This window comes from Gadus chalcogrammus, chromosome 20 (assembly GCF_026213295.1).
Source record: "Gadus chalcogrammus isolate NIFS_2021 chromosome 20, NIFS_Gcha_1.0, whole genome shotgun sequence".
NCBI classification, from domain to species: domain Eukaryota; kingdom Metazoa; phylum Chordata; class Actinopteri; order Gadiformes; family Gadidae; genus Gadus; species Gadus chalcogrammus.
In genome coordinates, this window is record NC_079431.1 from 22,823,401 (window position 1) to 22,840,750 (window position 17,350).

General features: G+C 43.0%; 1 protein-coding gene across 2 annotated transcripts in view; it reads left to right on the forward strand.

Moving 5' to 3' along the window:
* The first annotated feature begins 6,851 nt into the window (after positions 1-6,851).
* The window catches only part of pfkla (phosphofructokinase, liver a), a 31,118-nt gene continuing 20,619 nt past the window's right edge, over positions 6,852-17,350 (forward strand). Inside the window, exons 1-9 of one of the 2 annotated variants that reach the window (XM_056579090.1) lie at positions 7,056-7,072; positions 7,531-7,604; positions 7,746-7,823; positions 8,067-8,082; positions 9,349-9,538; positions 9,997-10,162; positions 12,384-12,428; positions 13,088-13,196; positions 13,625-13,720. In XM_056579090.1, the coding sequence (XP_056435065.1) occupies positions 7,600-7,604; positions 7,746-7,823; positions 8,067-8,082; positions 9,349-9,538; positions 9,997-10,162; positions 12,384-12,428; positions 13,088-13,196; positions 13,625-13,720 (705 nt within the window). In that variant the 5' untranslated portion in view covers positions 7,056-7,072; positions 7,531-7,599. Of the gene's footprint in view, positions 7,073-7,530; positions 7,605-7,745; positions 7,824-8,066; positions 8,083-9,348; positions 9,539-9,996; positions 10,163-12,383; positions 12,429-13,087; positions 13,197-13,624; positions 13,721-17,350 lie in introns of both variants that reach the window. The other variant, XM_056579089.1, reaches the window with a different exon arrangement.

Below are 17,350 nucleotides of genomic sequence, written 5' to 3' on the forward strand. Positions count from 1 at the left end.
GTCCACAAACAACATATGTGTAATCCAGGGCATATAAAGACCGGGACCAGAAAATATTTATTTTCTCTCCATTGACACCCATTCATATTTTTCGATCTCATAGGTCCCATGAGCTCTACCGGAAGGGGCGTGACTTCGCCACTCTATAGGAACAGTGCTCGGGCAACGATTGATGACGTTTCACGAGCACACGAGCATGCACAATGGCCCTCATTTATCAAACTAACGTAGAAATGAGCGCAAATCTGAACGCATGATTCATCTTACGATAGGACCCACGTGAGATTTACGAAACCTTCGTATCACACCAATCCCATCGTACGAAGGATCTTGGTGTTGATAAATACGGCGGCTGAGATCGATCGTAATTAACGTAACACGCCCATATAAAAGCACGTCTTCAGAAGTCTCGCCCCTTACTTTTACGACATGGAGAAACGTCCAACAGTAGGGTAAAATAGAGGAATTTTTTCCGAGACCCAAATGGAGACGCTCGGGTCACTGGTGGATGCGAACCGTCTGGTTTTATTTGGTAGCCTAAAAGCTGGCATTAAAGGCCAGCAAAAGAATGCTATATGGAAGGAAATAACTGTTGCAGTGAATAGTGTTTCCAATGTTCGTCGGGCTACGGCAGAGGTTTGTTAATTAAATTAATTAAATAATAAATTAAATGTACAACTTCTGTTATCCAGCTTAAAACATTTCACATATATGCTATTGTTTGCATTCCGTTAAAGTTATCTAATTCCGAATAAGGTGAAGAAAAAATGGTCCAACATGAAGCTCAGCACCAAAAAACGTGTTGCGGCTGTGAAGCCGGCCAAGCAAAAAACGGGAGGAGGCCGGTGCAGTGCGACTGCAGCGTAACTCACCGAGATTACTCTGACCATGTAGTGCGCCCTGATGTAGACGATGCCCAACGTTGCTATTTTGGAAAATAAAAGAATCGTGCGTGCCCCCAGGCCATCGGGCTACCATGTTCAGGATTGACATTCTGGCATCGCAAATAATCTGCACATTAACTGAATGGTAGCTTTTGCGGTTGATGTACGCGTAATCATTAATAGATGGTTCATACGCACATGGGTACAATCAACCGCACCAATCACATTTGGAAACCTAGCAATAGCATAAAAATCCCGTTTGATTCCAGTTTGCTGATCGTTATTATATGGGAATTTAATATAACGTTCGGAGAGGGACATTATAGCTGCCAAAACTGCTGGCATGGTTCGGCTAATACTTGGCTGGGAAATAGCAGACCTGTCCCCGATCTCCCGCTGCAAGATCCCGGCGGCCAAAAACCCCAAGGTAGAGCAAACCTGCACAGGTATTGCGTTTGATCGCCTAGGCCGTTTCTCAATTCCTAGCACGCGTACTACGGACTCGATGACTTGCAAGCACGTACTTGGCAAGTCTGTACTTCAAGCACAGACTTGCGAGCACGCGAGTACGCACCTGCGATTGGAACAGCAGCGGACTCGATGACGTCACCACCTCTGCTCGTCCGTTAACTGTGCTACGGCCTCATTTAGGCATATACTACTGAACAATATAAACAAATGATATAAAACAAAATCCCAGCCTCTTTCATTTTCAAATAGTATGCAAATATTCTGAATGAATAACAATTGAAAAGATATGAGTGTCCTGTCATGTGTATAAGCTATACACACACACGACCTTACATATATATATTTATATATTATTATTATTATATTAGGCCTATATATTATATATTATATAAATATATATATAAGTTAAGAGTAACTTAAGCTACAGTTGTAACTTGTGCGTCTTCTCCATATTGTCCGCCCTCGTACTGCTGCGAGTGCGAAATGCATCCTGGGATTTATAGCGGGAGCAAGCACACACGAGCCACCTCCGATGCATGCTCGGTGAAACGGCGATATCGAGCACGCATCCAGAACACTTCCGGGTTTTACGACAGTACTCGCTTGATGCGTGCTTCGAATTGGAACAGTGCTCGGGCAACGACTGATGACGTTTCACGAGTCCACGAGCACACGAGCACGCACAAGTACGCGAATTGAGAAACGGCTCTAGTTTCTCGCCTTAACTGTGGCTCCAAAGCATTGCATAGCTCCATCAGGAGATGCCTTGGGAGACGAAAACGACTCAAGAGCCATTCATCGCCCTCCTTAAAAAAATCGGCGCGGTCTCGAAAAACTCTCTCGTCTGTGCGTTGAGGTCCTTAACAGAGCCAGATCTGCCATCGCTGAGACACGACCACCTATTTGGCAAAGCTCCTGTTAATATAGACAGCTGAATAAACATTTCACCTGTCACATTCTAATTATTTTCATAGCAATACTGTTTTTAATTAGGCCTGACTTGATTGTAATGTTTGAACGGCTGGGCTAATTCCAATTTATTTAGTAATTAATACAGATGTTGAACATGGGCTACTTGTGCTGCACTATTCATCATTGAAATACCCGTATGTTGCGCCAAAAAAACTTGCGTACACGAGCTCAGACCTGACGTGAGATTTCATCGCAGCCTGCGCTCACGTTCAAATTGATAAATGCCAAGCTCAACGTTGAAATGAGCGTACGTCCATTCTACGCACGTTTTCTGTCGTACGCTCGTTTGATAAATGAGGGCCAATATGCGCACAAGTACGCGAATTGAGAAACGGCCATTGTTCCTCTGTGTGTTTGGACATTGCTTGTGGTCTCCCCCAGGGGTCAGTGTTGGGCCCAAAATTGTTTATTCTTTACATAAATGATATATGCAATGTATCAAATGTGTTGAAACTTGTTCTGACGATCCACTTTTTTTTTTTTCGGGTGATGATTTATATCAATTAGCAGAGGCGATCAGGAATTAGAAAATTAAAATGATGGTTAGATATTAATAAATTATCGTTCAACTTCAGCAAAACAAAATTGATGTTATTTGGAAACTGCAGAACAAATGAACAAATAAAGATACAGATTGATGGCGTACAGATTAACAATTGATGAGACACTAAACTGGAAATCTCACATAAAACATATACACTCCAAGTTAAGCATTGCAGTATTAGGTATATAAAGCTAAACAGGTTCTGGATCATAAATCATTACACATCCTCTATTGTTCACTGGTTTCACCTTATTTAAGTTACTGTGCAGAGGTTTGGGGCAATAATTACAAAAGTACATTACATTCACTTTTTATTCTGCAGAAAAGAGCTACACGGACCATTTTCAATGCTGGGTATAGGGATCATACAAACTCATTATTCATGCAGTCAAAAATACTCAAATTAACAGATCTGGTTGAATTTCAAACAGCACAATTAATGTTTAAAGCAAAAAATAACAACCTACCGGCAAATATTCAAAAAAAATTCACACAAAGAGAAGGGAGTTATTTTTTACGGGGTTTGTTTAATTTTAAAATGAAAAAGGTGCGTACAACCAGAAAAAGTTTTTGTATTTCTGTCTGTGGGGTAAAATTGTGGAATAGGTTAAAAGAAGAGCTCAAAAAATGTCCTAACATAAAACTATTCAAAACAAGGTTAAAGGAAATGATTCTCATGATTCTCACAGGGTACAAGGATGAAGGTGTTTGATTTTCATTGGGTGTTAATTGTTTATTGTTTATTTATTTAGTTTGTTATTTATTCTTTTTTTTTGTAGGCTATTTATTTATTAATTATTTTCTGAATTAAAATAAATAATAATAAAATATATCAATAGTGAGATAATATCTATATATTTTCATGAATGTTTTTTGTTTATTTTGTTTATTTATTTATTCATTTTTTTGACAAATGTGTAAGAAATTATAGTATATATCTGATATGAACATATAAGTTATACATTTTATTTTTCCAAAAAATAACATGTTTGGATACGTTAAAAAATAATATATACATCTAATATATATATATATATATATTTATTAATAATAAATGAAAATGTTAATAATAATTATTATTATGACTAAGGAATCTTAATTTCAATGAGTCACGGAGAAGGAGTGGGATTAAATAAGTGTAAACTTCTTCCCACTCCTTTTCGAACATGTTACAATTATCAAGTATTTATCATTTATGTATCTAATTATGCTTTATATTCTGTTTAACATCCTTAATTTCTGTCTGATATATATTTTTGGTTTTCTTTTACATGTTCGAAATCAATTTCAATCAAATCAAATCAAATCAAAACCCCAAGAAAATAAAGTCTAGGCAGTGTAGGGTACCGGTTTGGTTTGTGATGGTTTATTAACACACTGAATGGATGCTCACTCGCTTCTGCTTCATTTCAAAATTATGTCAAAATTGTAGCTTATAGTAGCAACCATTTTGCAAATAACAATATGAACAGTACAAAATACTCCTCGTTAATATGCAGAATGTATTAAACATTTTGAACCAACAGAATGTATATTATTTATCAGTAATAACTAGAGCTTTCAGTTAAACGCGTTATTAACGACGTTAACGCAAACCAATTTTAACGGCGTTAATTTTTTTATTGCGGGATTAACGCAATTATTATATAAAAAAAAAATATATATATTTTTTTTTTTTTCTTTGGCTCAAAACAAAGAAGCAGTAGCCTGACTGCTATGTTCAAATGACATTTGTTCAAAGCAGTCGTTTAATTGCACTATAGGCTCTTTTTTTGTATCGTCCTGTTTTGATCAGTATATGCCAATGTTGTTATCAATAAAAAATCATTTGCACAAGGCAAGCCGATGCACTTCACCATGTTGATAAGAGAATTAAAATGAGAAGAATTATGGGACAAAAAAATCAAGGGATATTTAGCATAGAAAAATAATTTGTGATTAATTGCGATTAATCGTGAGTTAACTATGACATTAAAGCGATTAATCACGATTAAATATTTTAATCGCTTGACAGCTCTAGTAATAACATATGCATTATAGCTTATTCACACAACCCCTCACCTGCAGTAGAAACAAATAGTCATGTGATGCTCATTATCTGCGTTGGTAAATAATAGCAATGTACCAAAATTGCACGAAATGTATCACAAGCATGCAATTATAAATATTTCTAATTTCTAGTGAATCACACACCCCCTGACGTCACAGCAGGACTCTGCAGCGCTACTAGAGCCGGCCAGGTATAAAACACACTGTATGACACCAGCACTGAGGATTTAACTATGTTAACTCTGATACAGGAGCATCATAATAAGGTTTAATGTTATTTATAAATCGAGTATGCAATTTAAACCTTTATAAGTAAACATTTTAAGGTGGAGTTAAGCATTTGAACTCCCCAGGAAATCGTTATTAAACCGATGTTGTTGTGATGTGACAGTGAGGGGGGCGGGGCTCATTACACAGGGATGCAAACTTGTCACCTTTCGGCGAAATTCGCCGTTTTTGTTCCGAAAAAGGTAATTTGTGTGATTCATGGAGATCTGCAATAAAAATATTTCGGGGGGGGGGGGGGGGGGGGGCGTCCAAGTAATCGGCGAACGCAAGCTGTCATAAATATTTATTCCAAGCTTGTTCGTTTGGCCAACCCGTGTAATCATGTCATCTTCGGGTCTGTAGCTGCCTTGATGCCGTACTAGACAGGAGTGACGTTGGTACGCTTCAAAAACGTCAGGCTTTCTAACGTAGGCTAACGTGCTAATGAGAACATTTGTTTGACCGGTCGCCGGTTATCTCCGTGTGGTTAATTTGCAGTTGCGGTATTGTCAGCTTACTGTTACATTAAACTGCAATCAGAAAATGTGGTTATATGCTATAGACCCTATAGTGTCTGTGGTGTAAAGGCTGGGACGAATTAAAAAATATAAATACATGTTGAAACTATAGACCGTCCCGATTCCCATTGAAACGAATGGCGCGGTGATTATTCTTCAAAACGAGATCTGTTAAATTGTGAAAAATAAATCAAACTGTAATCAGACAACACGGTTATATGCTATAGACCCTAGAGTATCTGTGGTATAAAGGCTGAGACGAATTTCGAATTATAAATATGTACAATCCATAACGTTAGCTCTCTGGCTCATAGCTCAGCGGACTAGAATACCTCCTAGAATCATTGCCTGTTGGCCGGAAACGGAAATGGGGGCTGTTTACGTTTGGTTGTAGTCTTTTCGCTCGGTTCTCCGACACAACAGTAGGGCTAGAACCGAGCGAAAAGACTACAACCAAATTTGAACTACAACGAAACTAGTTCCCTTTCCGCTTCCGGCCAACGAGCAATGAGTCTTCCAACAGAAATCAATGGGATTTACAAAATGCGCTAAATGTACAATAAAACACGATATAAACTGTATTTCGCTACGATGCTTGATTCAACCACTCTATTTCATCCTAGACAAATCACGAATTGGGCTCGATGTTCAAAATACAGAAAAAAAAAAATAACTCACAGCAACATATTGAAAAAAAGAACTATGAACTAGTTCATTTTTTGGAACTGTGAACTTAGTTCAAATCTTTGAATTATGAACGCTGAACTGAAGTTCATTTTAAAATTTGTGAACTGAACTTTGAACTAGTTCACGTAGAAAGTGAACTATCCCAACACTGTGTGTGTATGTATATGTGTATGTATATATATGTGTGTGTGTGTGTGTGTGTGTGTGTGTGTGTGTGTGTGTGTGTGTGTGTGTGTGTGTGTGTGTGTGTGTGTGTGTGTGTGTGTGTGTGTGTGTGTGTGTGTGTGTGTATATGTATATGTATATGTATATATATATATTCCGCGAGGGGGTTTGGGTCCTTGTCACCTTTTTCATCCCTGATGAGTTTGCACCCCTGATTACAACAGATCAATTAACGGGATCTCTCCTACCGGGCGGAGTGACACAGAAAACGAGCGATCCTCTTCTCATGGTGGTTCACAACAAGGCGGAGTCTCCAGACCGACCCACACACACTACCAGGAAGCGGACAGGGGACAGCCTACTATCGGAGAGGTTCTAGATTAGGTTTGACCTTGTATAGATTCATTACTGTTCAATACGTTTTGCCACCATGACTTCGATGGATCTGGAGAAGCTGAAGATGACGGGCGCAGGACGCGCCCTCGCGGTGCTGACGAGCGGCGGAGATGCCCAAGGTACGAGCAGAATCACCACAGGGTTTAATGTCATCATGTATGCCAGGCTGGACTCCTACTCAGCCTTATCAGATAAAGTATAGCTGTATCGTGCCACCAAACTGTTGCAGACGTGGCTGATTTGTGAATATTTGGTCCAGTAGCCTCGTTATCTGATCGTAGTCAGTGGGCTGCTGAGCGTCACTGCCCCCGTCACAGCGCTACAGGTCACAGGTCCCAAGTCCCGGTACAGCGCTCCGTGCACTGGGGCAGCTGGTTATAGGTCACAGGTCCCGGTGCAGTGGTGGGCAGAGGTGTGGGTGGGGCTTAAGTGGAAACATGAAACACCTTTCCGCTACAAAACCTAAGTGAGAAAGCCTGTAACATACCTCCGACCTCCATAATTATTTTCATGCCATGTAGACTATGCAGATTTGATATGTGTTCTGATAACGTTGTCCCTTTGCCCTTGGAAACAGGAATGAATGCTGCGGTACGTGCGGTGACCCGGATGGGGATATATGTCGGAGCACAGGTGTACCTAATCCATGAGGTATATTACCATGATACAAACCTGTCGTTACTCAGGCTAACCTCAAGTGGTCAGCAAAGTGTTTCACTGTATGCCATATTTCACCTTGTCATTCTGTCTAGTATTCAGCGAATACAATAACTGCCATTTATGTCACACTAGGGTTATCAAGGCCTGGTGGAAGGAGGGGAAAACATCAAACTGGCTCACTGGCACAGTGTCACCAACATCATCCAGCAGGTACACACAGTGCCTGTACCTTCATCATTAACACAAGGGGAGTCCATCGCTGTATACAATACAAGACACTCCAAGTACAATCATAATTCTAAACAGAATAGAATTGTGATCGTAACACACACTTGATTTTCAATGAAAATATGGTTATTGTTCCAGCTGGAGCTGATTAGGGTAAAGTTATGTTACTGCTGTGGTCAGTCTGCCCCCCTCATCTCACCCCCCCCTCTCTCCCTGTCTCTGTAGACCTTGTAAAGACTCGGTAAGAGAGCCCATGCATGCGTTGTAAGTTTAGTGGTAGAAAATGCAGCAAGTTGCATTTTTAATATCTATTAAATAACACCTCTCTTCCTTTGTTTGTCAGCCAAAGCTTGAGTCTGTAGTACTTCAGTGTGTCCCCGTCTGTATGTCAAGTTTGACGTTTCTTCTTCTCTAGTTTGTCCTGCTCTTGTGCCTGACCCATATATGACCCATAAAGATCAGAGATCATCTCTTGCACACATGTTGCTTATGTCTGTTGTCTGCTGTTGCTGCTGACCCTAGATTAGTTTGCTCCACTCATGTCAGGGATGGGATGCCGGCATTAAATTTTTTTCCCATCTGATCGCATGATGAAACTGGAATCCAGCTGAGGAAATCCATAGATAACAAACTTGTATCTCAGAAGACTAATTTTTTTTGACATACCGTGTTATCTTGATCTGTATGAACCCCTCATTAACTGCCTGAGGTTGTCTGCTCACTGCATGACTGTCTCTACTTGATAGAAGAAGGTGAGCTCCTGAGCTTTGGGTTAGCGTTCAACGTTATGTCGCCGTTCCACTCAGCCCTCACTCTTTAGACATTCGGCTCAATCCTCTTTTAATGTAGTAGACGAAGCTCAGCTGTCTCAGCTCCACCTGCTCCACCACCCACCTGCTCCTGCTCCAATACTCACCTCCTCCTGCTCCACCACTCACTCCTCATCTCCTCCTGCTCCGTCACTCACTCCTCATCTCCTCCTGCTCCACCACTCACCTCTCCTGCTCCACCACTCACTCATCTCCTCCTGCTCCACCACTCACTCATCTCCTCCTGCTCCACCACTCACCTCCTCCTCTTCCACCACTCACTCCTCATCTCCTCCTGCTCCACCACTCACCTCCTCCCGCTCCACCACTCACCTCCTCCTGCTCCACCACTCACCTCCTCCTGCTCCACCACTCACCTCCTCCTGCTCCACCACTCACTCCTCATCTCCTGCTGCTCCACCACTCTCCTCTCCTGCTCCACCACTCACCTCCTGCTCCTCCCCTCACTGCTACTGCTCGTTTCCAAGATGTTCCAGTGAAGGAGCAGGAGCCCATAACCTTCACACACACGTACACATCTGCTTTGACTTTGTCATTCACGTTTATATAGTATCTTGTCTATTATATCAGATTCTACTATGTAGAGTCTGCATCGAGAGGCCTCTAGGGGCCACTCAGAGCTCGCCCAGTGTATACGATTATGCAGGGGGGCTCATAGTTACCTCTTCTCTCCGCAGGGCGGGACCGTGATCGGCAGCGCCCGCTGCAAGGCCTTCCCCACGCGGGACGGCCGGCTGGCGGCCGCCTTCAACCTGGTGAAGCGTGGAATCACCAACCTGTGTGTTTGTGGCGGGGACGGCAGCCTCACCGGGGCCAACGTCTTCCGCAGCGAGTGGAGCGGCCTGCTGGCCGAGCTGGCCCAAAAGGGTGTGTGCTTTAGGGGGGAGGCGGTGTCAGGGGATCTCCCATAGCAGAACTCTCCCTCTCTGCTGCACTCTCACTAACTAATGCGGTAGAACATGATCAGGCTAGCCCGCCATCTACACTGAGCATGAATGTTTGGCGTGTCGTTTCCTTACCACCTCGCAGTGTTGCAACGTTCTGGAGTTCCATAGATGGAACTGTTCCGGAGCTATTGGAGGACATAGAATAGACACCTCTGAGGGCACTCTCAATGTCTCTAGTTTTTCAAAATCTCTAGTTCTTCATTGTCAACAGGCCAACGTTTTCATTGGCGAATTTCCAACGGAACTCCCCTGTGTGTGTGTGTGTGTGTGTGTGTGTGTGTGTGTGTGTGTGTGTGTGTGTGTGTGTGTGTGTGTGTGTGTGTGTGTGTGTGTGTGTGTGTGTGTGTGTGTGTGTGTGTGTGTGTGTGTGTTTGTCAGGCCGGATCACGGAGGCCACGGCGCAGCTCCACGACCACCTGAACATTGTAGGTCTGGTGGGCTCCATTGACAACGACTTCTGCGGCACGGATATGACCATCGGCGCCGACTCCGCCCTGCACCGCATCATGGAGATCGTGGACGCCATCACCACCACCGCCCAGAGGTCCGCCCCCTCGCTTGCAGCACCGGGTGATACGCAGCCTCTCAGATTGGTGGATCACCACTCAGTAGAGCATCTCCACAGAGTCGTCATGGAGTAGAACAGGACTAGAACGTTTGAGTAGTGAGGCTCCTGGTATGTACCAGGGATAGCAGCCTGATCTTCACTGGTCTAGTCCACTACCCGGGTCCTGGTCCTAGAAGAGCACACATTAAGATCCTGATTCAGGGTTGTGAGCGACACCTGCCTCTTAAAAGGCTCTGCCTCACTACACGTTGTTCTTAGCAGCATGTGACTGTTCAAAATGTGATGTAAGGCTAGTAGTGGTAAGATGTTGTATTGACAGCCAGAGGGTAAGGGTTTCAACCCTGAGGTCTGAAGCTTCTACCAGTAGGCATCATGGAGGAAGATACCCTCGCCTACCTGCTCCTCATCCTCAATGACCTTTGAGCAAGGCTTCTCTGTACAGTGTCTGCTCAATGAATCAATATGAACAGTGATTTGTTTTGATGAAGTCAGCCGGACCATGCGTGGCTTTCCTCACACTTTTATTCCTACATCCATGGTTTCCACAGCTCGAGTTGGCATCAGAATCTGAATGCCCACAGGCCAGATGGTTGTTAAAGGTCCCATGACATGAAAATCTCACTTTGTGAGGTTTTCTAACATAAATATGAGTTCCCCTAGCCTGCCTATGGTCCCCCAGTGGCTAAAACTTGTGTTTGGTGTAAAACTAGCACTAGCAGTTCTGCTCGCCTTTGAAAAAACGGAGGCTGCAAGCGCGCTGATTTGGAATGTCTGTATTCATGACGTCATCAGGAATCTCAGCTCCTCCCCTTACTCTGCCTGGCCCGCCCAGAGACGTTGGCCCGCCAATGTGATTCGACCGTGCGAGCGCCACATGTGTGTGTGTGAATACACACACTGTAACGCACGCAGTGTTTCTTGTCGGTTCTTTGACGTGTCTTGTATTTCCACAACGAGACTGTCGTGGGGGTTAACTGAGCCATGGTTGAGAAGGAATTGGGGGAAAGGAACTTTGGTTTGACTCGCTGAAGTACATGAACTGCGACATGCCGCCGGTTGCCGCGAGGCACCACCGCCCGGCAGCGGGCAGCCGGCAGCAGGCAGCGCGCGGTTCAGTCGACTTCAGGTTGATGTGAAAGTGGAAGAACCAGAGACGTCGCAGAACCCGACAAAGTCGTTTGTGATTCATAATATCGTCTGGAGGCGCACACAATATGTTATATGATATAGATATATATGTATTATATGATATTATTTAGATATAGAGCTCCAGGACTGTAACGCAAGTGTTGTACACTTCCTTGTTATTTGGATAACCGTTCTGCTGTTGGTGTGATGGCGCATAACACGTCGGACTCTCGTCTCTGGTATTTCTATATCGAGACTCGTATTGGGGGTTATCTCAGCCAAGGTTGAGAATGAATTGGGGGGAAGGAACTTTGGCTTTGACTCCCTCAAGAACATGAACCACGACAAGGTGGAGAAAGGGATCTTTGCCGGGCAGCGCTTATGCACCTCCGCCTCCGGCGGTGGTCCCTCAGCGGGGCTCAAGCGGGAGACATTCGCCGCCAACAATCCCTTTCTCCTCCATGTCGTGGTTCATGTTCTTGAGGGAGTCAAAGCCAAAGTTCCTTCCCCCCAATTCATTCTCAACCTTGGCTGAGATAACCCCCAATACGAGTCTCGTTGTAGAAATACCAGAGACGAGAGTCCGACGTGTTAAGCGCCATCACACCAACAGCAGAACGGTTATCCAAATAACAAGGAAGTGTACAACACTTGCGTTACAGTCCTGGAGCTCTATATCTAAATAATATCATATAATACATAGATATCTATATCATATAAATTGAATTTCGGGAACGTCTTTGAATACTGTGTTAGTTGCCCACTAATACCTATATTAAAGAATACATAAAATAGCATGTCATGGGACCTTTAATCACTGTTGGCTCTGGGTCGGATGCTCCTTCAACTGGCTCTAACCTTGCACCAATTGACATGGCAAATGGGTCTAAAAAAGGAAATGCTTTGTGTGCATTGTTAACATAAGAACCGTGAAAAGTATATATTTTTGCATTATCACTTTAACATGTAGTCCCTGTACTATTAATTAGCATTTATTTAATGGATAATATCAATGAATATGTATTTCCACGGTGTGTAATAACCATTAAACCACAATGCCTCCCCACAGCCACCAGCGTACCTTCGTCCTGGAGGTGATGGGACGACACTGTGGGTGAGTGGAACCCTTCCTCTATCCCCTCTGTTTCACTGTGGGTGAGTGGAACCCTTCCTCTATCCCCTCTGTTTCACTGTGGGTGAGTGGAACCCTTCCTCTATCTCCTCTGTTTCACTGTGGGTGAGTGGAACCCTTCCTCTATCCCCTCTGTTTCACTGTGGGTGAGTGGAACCCTTCCTGCATCTCTTCTGTTTCACTGTGGGTGAGTGGAACCCTTCCTCTATCTCCTCTGTTTCACTGTGGGTGAGTGGAACCCTTCCTCTATCTCCTCTGTTTCACTGTGGGTGAGTGGAACCCTTCCTCTATCTCCTCTGTTTCACTGTGGGTGAGTGGAACCCTTCCTCTATCCCCTCTGTTTCACTGTGGGTGAGTGGAACCCTTCCTGCATCTCCTCTGTTTCACTGTGGGTGAGTGGAACCCTTCCTGCATCTCTTCTGTTTCACTGTGGGTGAGTGGAACCCTTCCTCTATCTCCTCTGTTTCACTGTGGGTGAGTGGAACCCTTCCTCTATCCCCTCTGTTTCACTGTGGGTGAGTGGAACCCTTCCTCTATCCCCTCTGTTTCACTGTGGGTGAGTGGAACCCTTCCTCTATCTCTGCTCCTCTGTATCCAGTGTTGGCCTGTCCTCCATGACCCCTCCCCCCGGGCCACTGCAGGTACCTGGCCCTGGTGTCTGCGCTGGCGTCCGGAGCTGATTGGCTGTTCATCCCCGAGGCCCCGCCCAAAGAGGGCTGGGAAGACCGCATGTGCTCCCGTCTGGAGGGGGTGCGTCTAGGAGACACGTGGTCCGATACGAGGGGAGAGGATCTGGATGTTTGGAGTGCTTTTTGATCAGCCTAGCTGGATTAGGATTACATTTTGAGCAGGGTTTTGAACATGGTCAGATATATCATGGGATTGGGTTGGAGCTAGCAGATTGTGGTGGGGTTGTGACTAGCAGATTGGGGCAGAGCTGGGCCTTTAGGAGCAGGAAGAATATTCGGACAGTAAGGATTGACTATTGACAGTCAATAGTTCTAGTGTTGACTAATGAATCCTCCTCCACCAAGCCAGCCACATCCTATAATTTAGTGTGTGTGTGTGTGTGTGTGTGTGTGTGTGTGTGTGTGTGTGTGTGTGTGTGTGTGTGTGTGTGTGTGTGTGTGTGTGTGTGTGTGTGTGTGTGTGTGTGTGTGTGTGTGTGTGTGTTACAGAGTCGCAGCAGAGGTTCCAGGCTCAACATCATTATCGTAGCAGAAGGAGCCATCGATGATGAAGGCAAGGCCATCAGCTCCAACTACATCAAGGATGTGAGTTTTCATAGTGCTTTGTTGGACCTGTCAGCAGTAGGGAAGTCCCGATACCACTTTTTCACTTCAAATACCAATATCATTACGATACCTTGTTTTACTCTTGAAAAAAAATAACGTATGGAAGCACTTTGCTCATGATTGCCAATTAGCCACCTAAAAACACACACAAAAGAAAGTTGCATGGCTTAAAGGAGAAATATTATGGTGTTTTCCCAAAAGTAAACATAGTATTTGAGTGCCAGATAACATGTTTTTGAAGCTGTTTGCTGGAAATAGCTTTTAGGAAAAAAAAATCTTGCCTACCGCAATTCCCCTCTGTCTCAGTCCCTTCAGAATGCGCTGTTTCTGGTGTCTGTAGCTTTAATCCAAATGAGCTGCTGCCCATTGACCAATGAGCTGTCAGACTGAACCACAGCATGGAGGAGAAGGGATTGTTGCCGTGTGTGGACTCCTGGAGCTCTATATCTATATAATATAATATAATAATAATATTATATATGGGTATTTATTAGTGCAGTCAGTTTAACGCGTTATTAACGGCGTTAACGCAAACCAATTTTAACGGTGTTAAAATTGGTTTTTAATCGCAATTAACGCTCTTTTGGCTTGGCAAAAGTAGTTTTTTCACCTGCTGTCTAGCAACAACTAGTCACGTTAGAAAAAAACTACAACACCATACCGGATCTAGCTACACCGGAAACAAAACAACAGCACGCCGCACAACCTTGTTGGGGCAAGCAAGGATACGGAGCGGGTGAAAAACTCCTTAAAAGTGTGTGTGTGTGTTTGTGTGTCTCTCTGTTCGAGCCTGCATGAGAGTTCAATGTTGTCATTAGCAGTTACGTCTTTCTGACCAATTGCAGTTCAAGGCCCACCTGGGCTGTACCACTTCGGGAGGGGCCAGTTAGTGAGTGTTGCAGCTGGGAGGGAGGTTGCGGGCGCACAGCACAGGCTGCCGGATGGCGCTGCAAGGAACTTTTATAAACGCAATATTGTTATCCCGCAGTAATCAGCCCGACAGCCCCGAAACGTTAACGGCCCACCGGGAATTCTCCCGACTCTCCCGATTATCACTCTGCGTGTGTGCGTGCGTGCGTGCGCGCGTGCGTGCGTGCGTGCGTGCGCGCGTGCGTGCGTGCGTGCGTGCACGCCGTGTGTGTGTGGGGGTTGAAATCACTGCGGGTTTCTCTTAGATCCATCTTACCAAATATATTTATTATTGTCCTTCTCAACACTCTGATCTCACTAAAAGGCTAGCAGCACGAAATCAAGAGATATTTAGAATAGAAAAAAATGTGTGATTAATCGCGAGTTAACTATGACATTAATGCAATTAAATATTTTTTGTCGCTTGACAGCACTAGTATTTATATAATATTATATCACGGCCAAAAGCTATGTGCGCCTCGGATGATATTATGAACTAGAAAATGAATTTCCTGCAGAAAATGCGGAGTGCTGTGGTATAAAGTGAGGTTGAAAATATTTTTTAATAAGGCCACATAAAGAAACGTTTAAATGGCTTAAATCAAGTTGAGGGATTTGAACAAAAATTCAAAAGTCTAAATGGAGTAAACAATGTTAACATGCACACCATTTAAGAAAATGTAAATGATTGGAAACAAATAAAGCCAGCTGAAGGAAAAGCGCAAAGCATTGCTAAAAATACAGAAATGTAAAATGAATTGAACTGAAGAATCTGAAAGGTCAAATGTATTGTGTGTGTGTGTGTGTGTGTGTGTGTGTGTGTGTGTGTGTGTGTGTGTGTGTGTGTGTGTGTGTGTGTGTGTGTGTGTGTGTGTGTGTGTGTGTGTGTGTGTGTGTGTGTGTGTGTTTAAGAGAATAGCGAACCGGTGCGTGATTAAAAGTAGCCCAATAGAGCGGGGAAAACTGCCCAATCTGGCAACACTGCTGAACGTCCACACGCTCCAGCGTCAACGTAAAACAATGAGGCCAACTGAATTCGAAGCCGGTATGAAACTAAAACTGGTTCTGAATAAAGTTTAAATGATATTGAAATTCATTTGGATATTATTGAAGATACAAGTGTGTAGATTTGTTAAATGGTTTGATCGAAGGCAGTGTTAATTTTGTCAGCTATTTTAGATTTAGTCTTAGTCTTTAGACGAAAATGCTTATTCGATTTAGTCACATTTTAGTAATTGTTTTCCTTTGTAGTTTTAGTTTAGTTTTAGTCGACGAAAAGTCCTTACATTTTAGTCAACTTTTAGTCATTACTTTTAGTCAAAATGTTTTCTCTTTTTAAACTAGTTAAATTAGACTAACCCACCCCATATATATGGACACCTGCTAAGTTGTTCCCATCAAATAGAGTAGTAAAGTGAAAACGTCACGTTGTCCTGGCAACCGGATTTTCAGTTCTAAACAACCGAACGAGAGATGGCGTTCTCCATTGCTTCCATGTTTCTTTCAAAATGAAAATAAATGAATTTCAAGAGGTGAAAATCACTACCAATCGAAACATGTCGAGGCGTTCATAAACGTTAGTTTAGTTTAGTTTAGTTTAATCTATTCGCAATATTACTTGCATCATTTCTAAAGCAAACTCGCAAATCAATTCGCAAAAAAGTCGTTCCTGTTCTATAAAAGGTTCATGTGGCATACCATTTCCCCTTGTTAATTTGGTTTGTGTAGAACCGAATATCGGTTGCTATCGAAACGTGACGTCACACTTTAGTACTCTTGTCTCTTCAGCCTTCAAAACGATAGCTGGTAAATTGTGAAAACTGCATTCAACTGTAATCAGAAAACGCGGTTATATGCTATAGACCCCATAGTATTTTGGGTATATAGGCTGGGACGAATTTCAAAGTACACCTTATGTGGAAAGTATACACCGTCACGATTCCCATTGAAACGAAAAGCGTGTGATTCTCTACAAAACGAGAGCTGGTAAATTGTGAAAAATGAATTAAACTGTAATCAGATAACGGGATTATATGCTATAGACCCTAGAATATCTGTGGTATAAAGGCTGGGACGAATTTCGAATTATAAATATGTACAATAAATAAATAAAAAATATGTGCATAACGTTAGCTCATAGCTGAGTGGACTATACCTCCCGTTGCCAAGTCGTAGCTAAGGTCCGTCCTATTTACTGGAGTGAACAGGTGCATTAAGAACCTTACGGAAGGGTAATTATTGGAAAATATCGTGCATTTTGAATGTCCAAATAGCACACCACTAACATTTTAGTCCTGTCTCGTCTCGTCAACGAAAACAAAACTTACATTTCGTCATCGTTTTTATTATCAAAGATCGATTTTTAGCTCGTCAACGTCTCGTCTTAGTCATGGAAAAAAGGTTGTTGATGAACATTTTTTGTCATATTTTTCGTTAACGAAATTAACACTGATCGAAGGTAAATGGTTGAAAAATGATTGAGTTACGATGTCTTAAGAAGTAGGATTGTCAGAATGGGCAGACGTCTTCAATGAAAACAGCTGAAAACGAAGCCGTTATTAAACAAAAACTGATTCTGAAGAAAGTTGAAATGATATCAAAATTCCGTTTAGATATTATTGAAGATATAAGCATGTAGATTTGTCAAATGGTTTGATCGAAGGTTAACGGTTGAACAATTATTTAGTTATGTCTTAAACT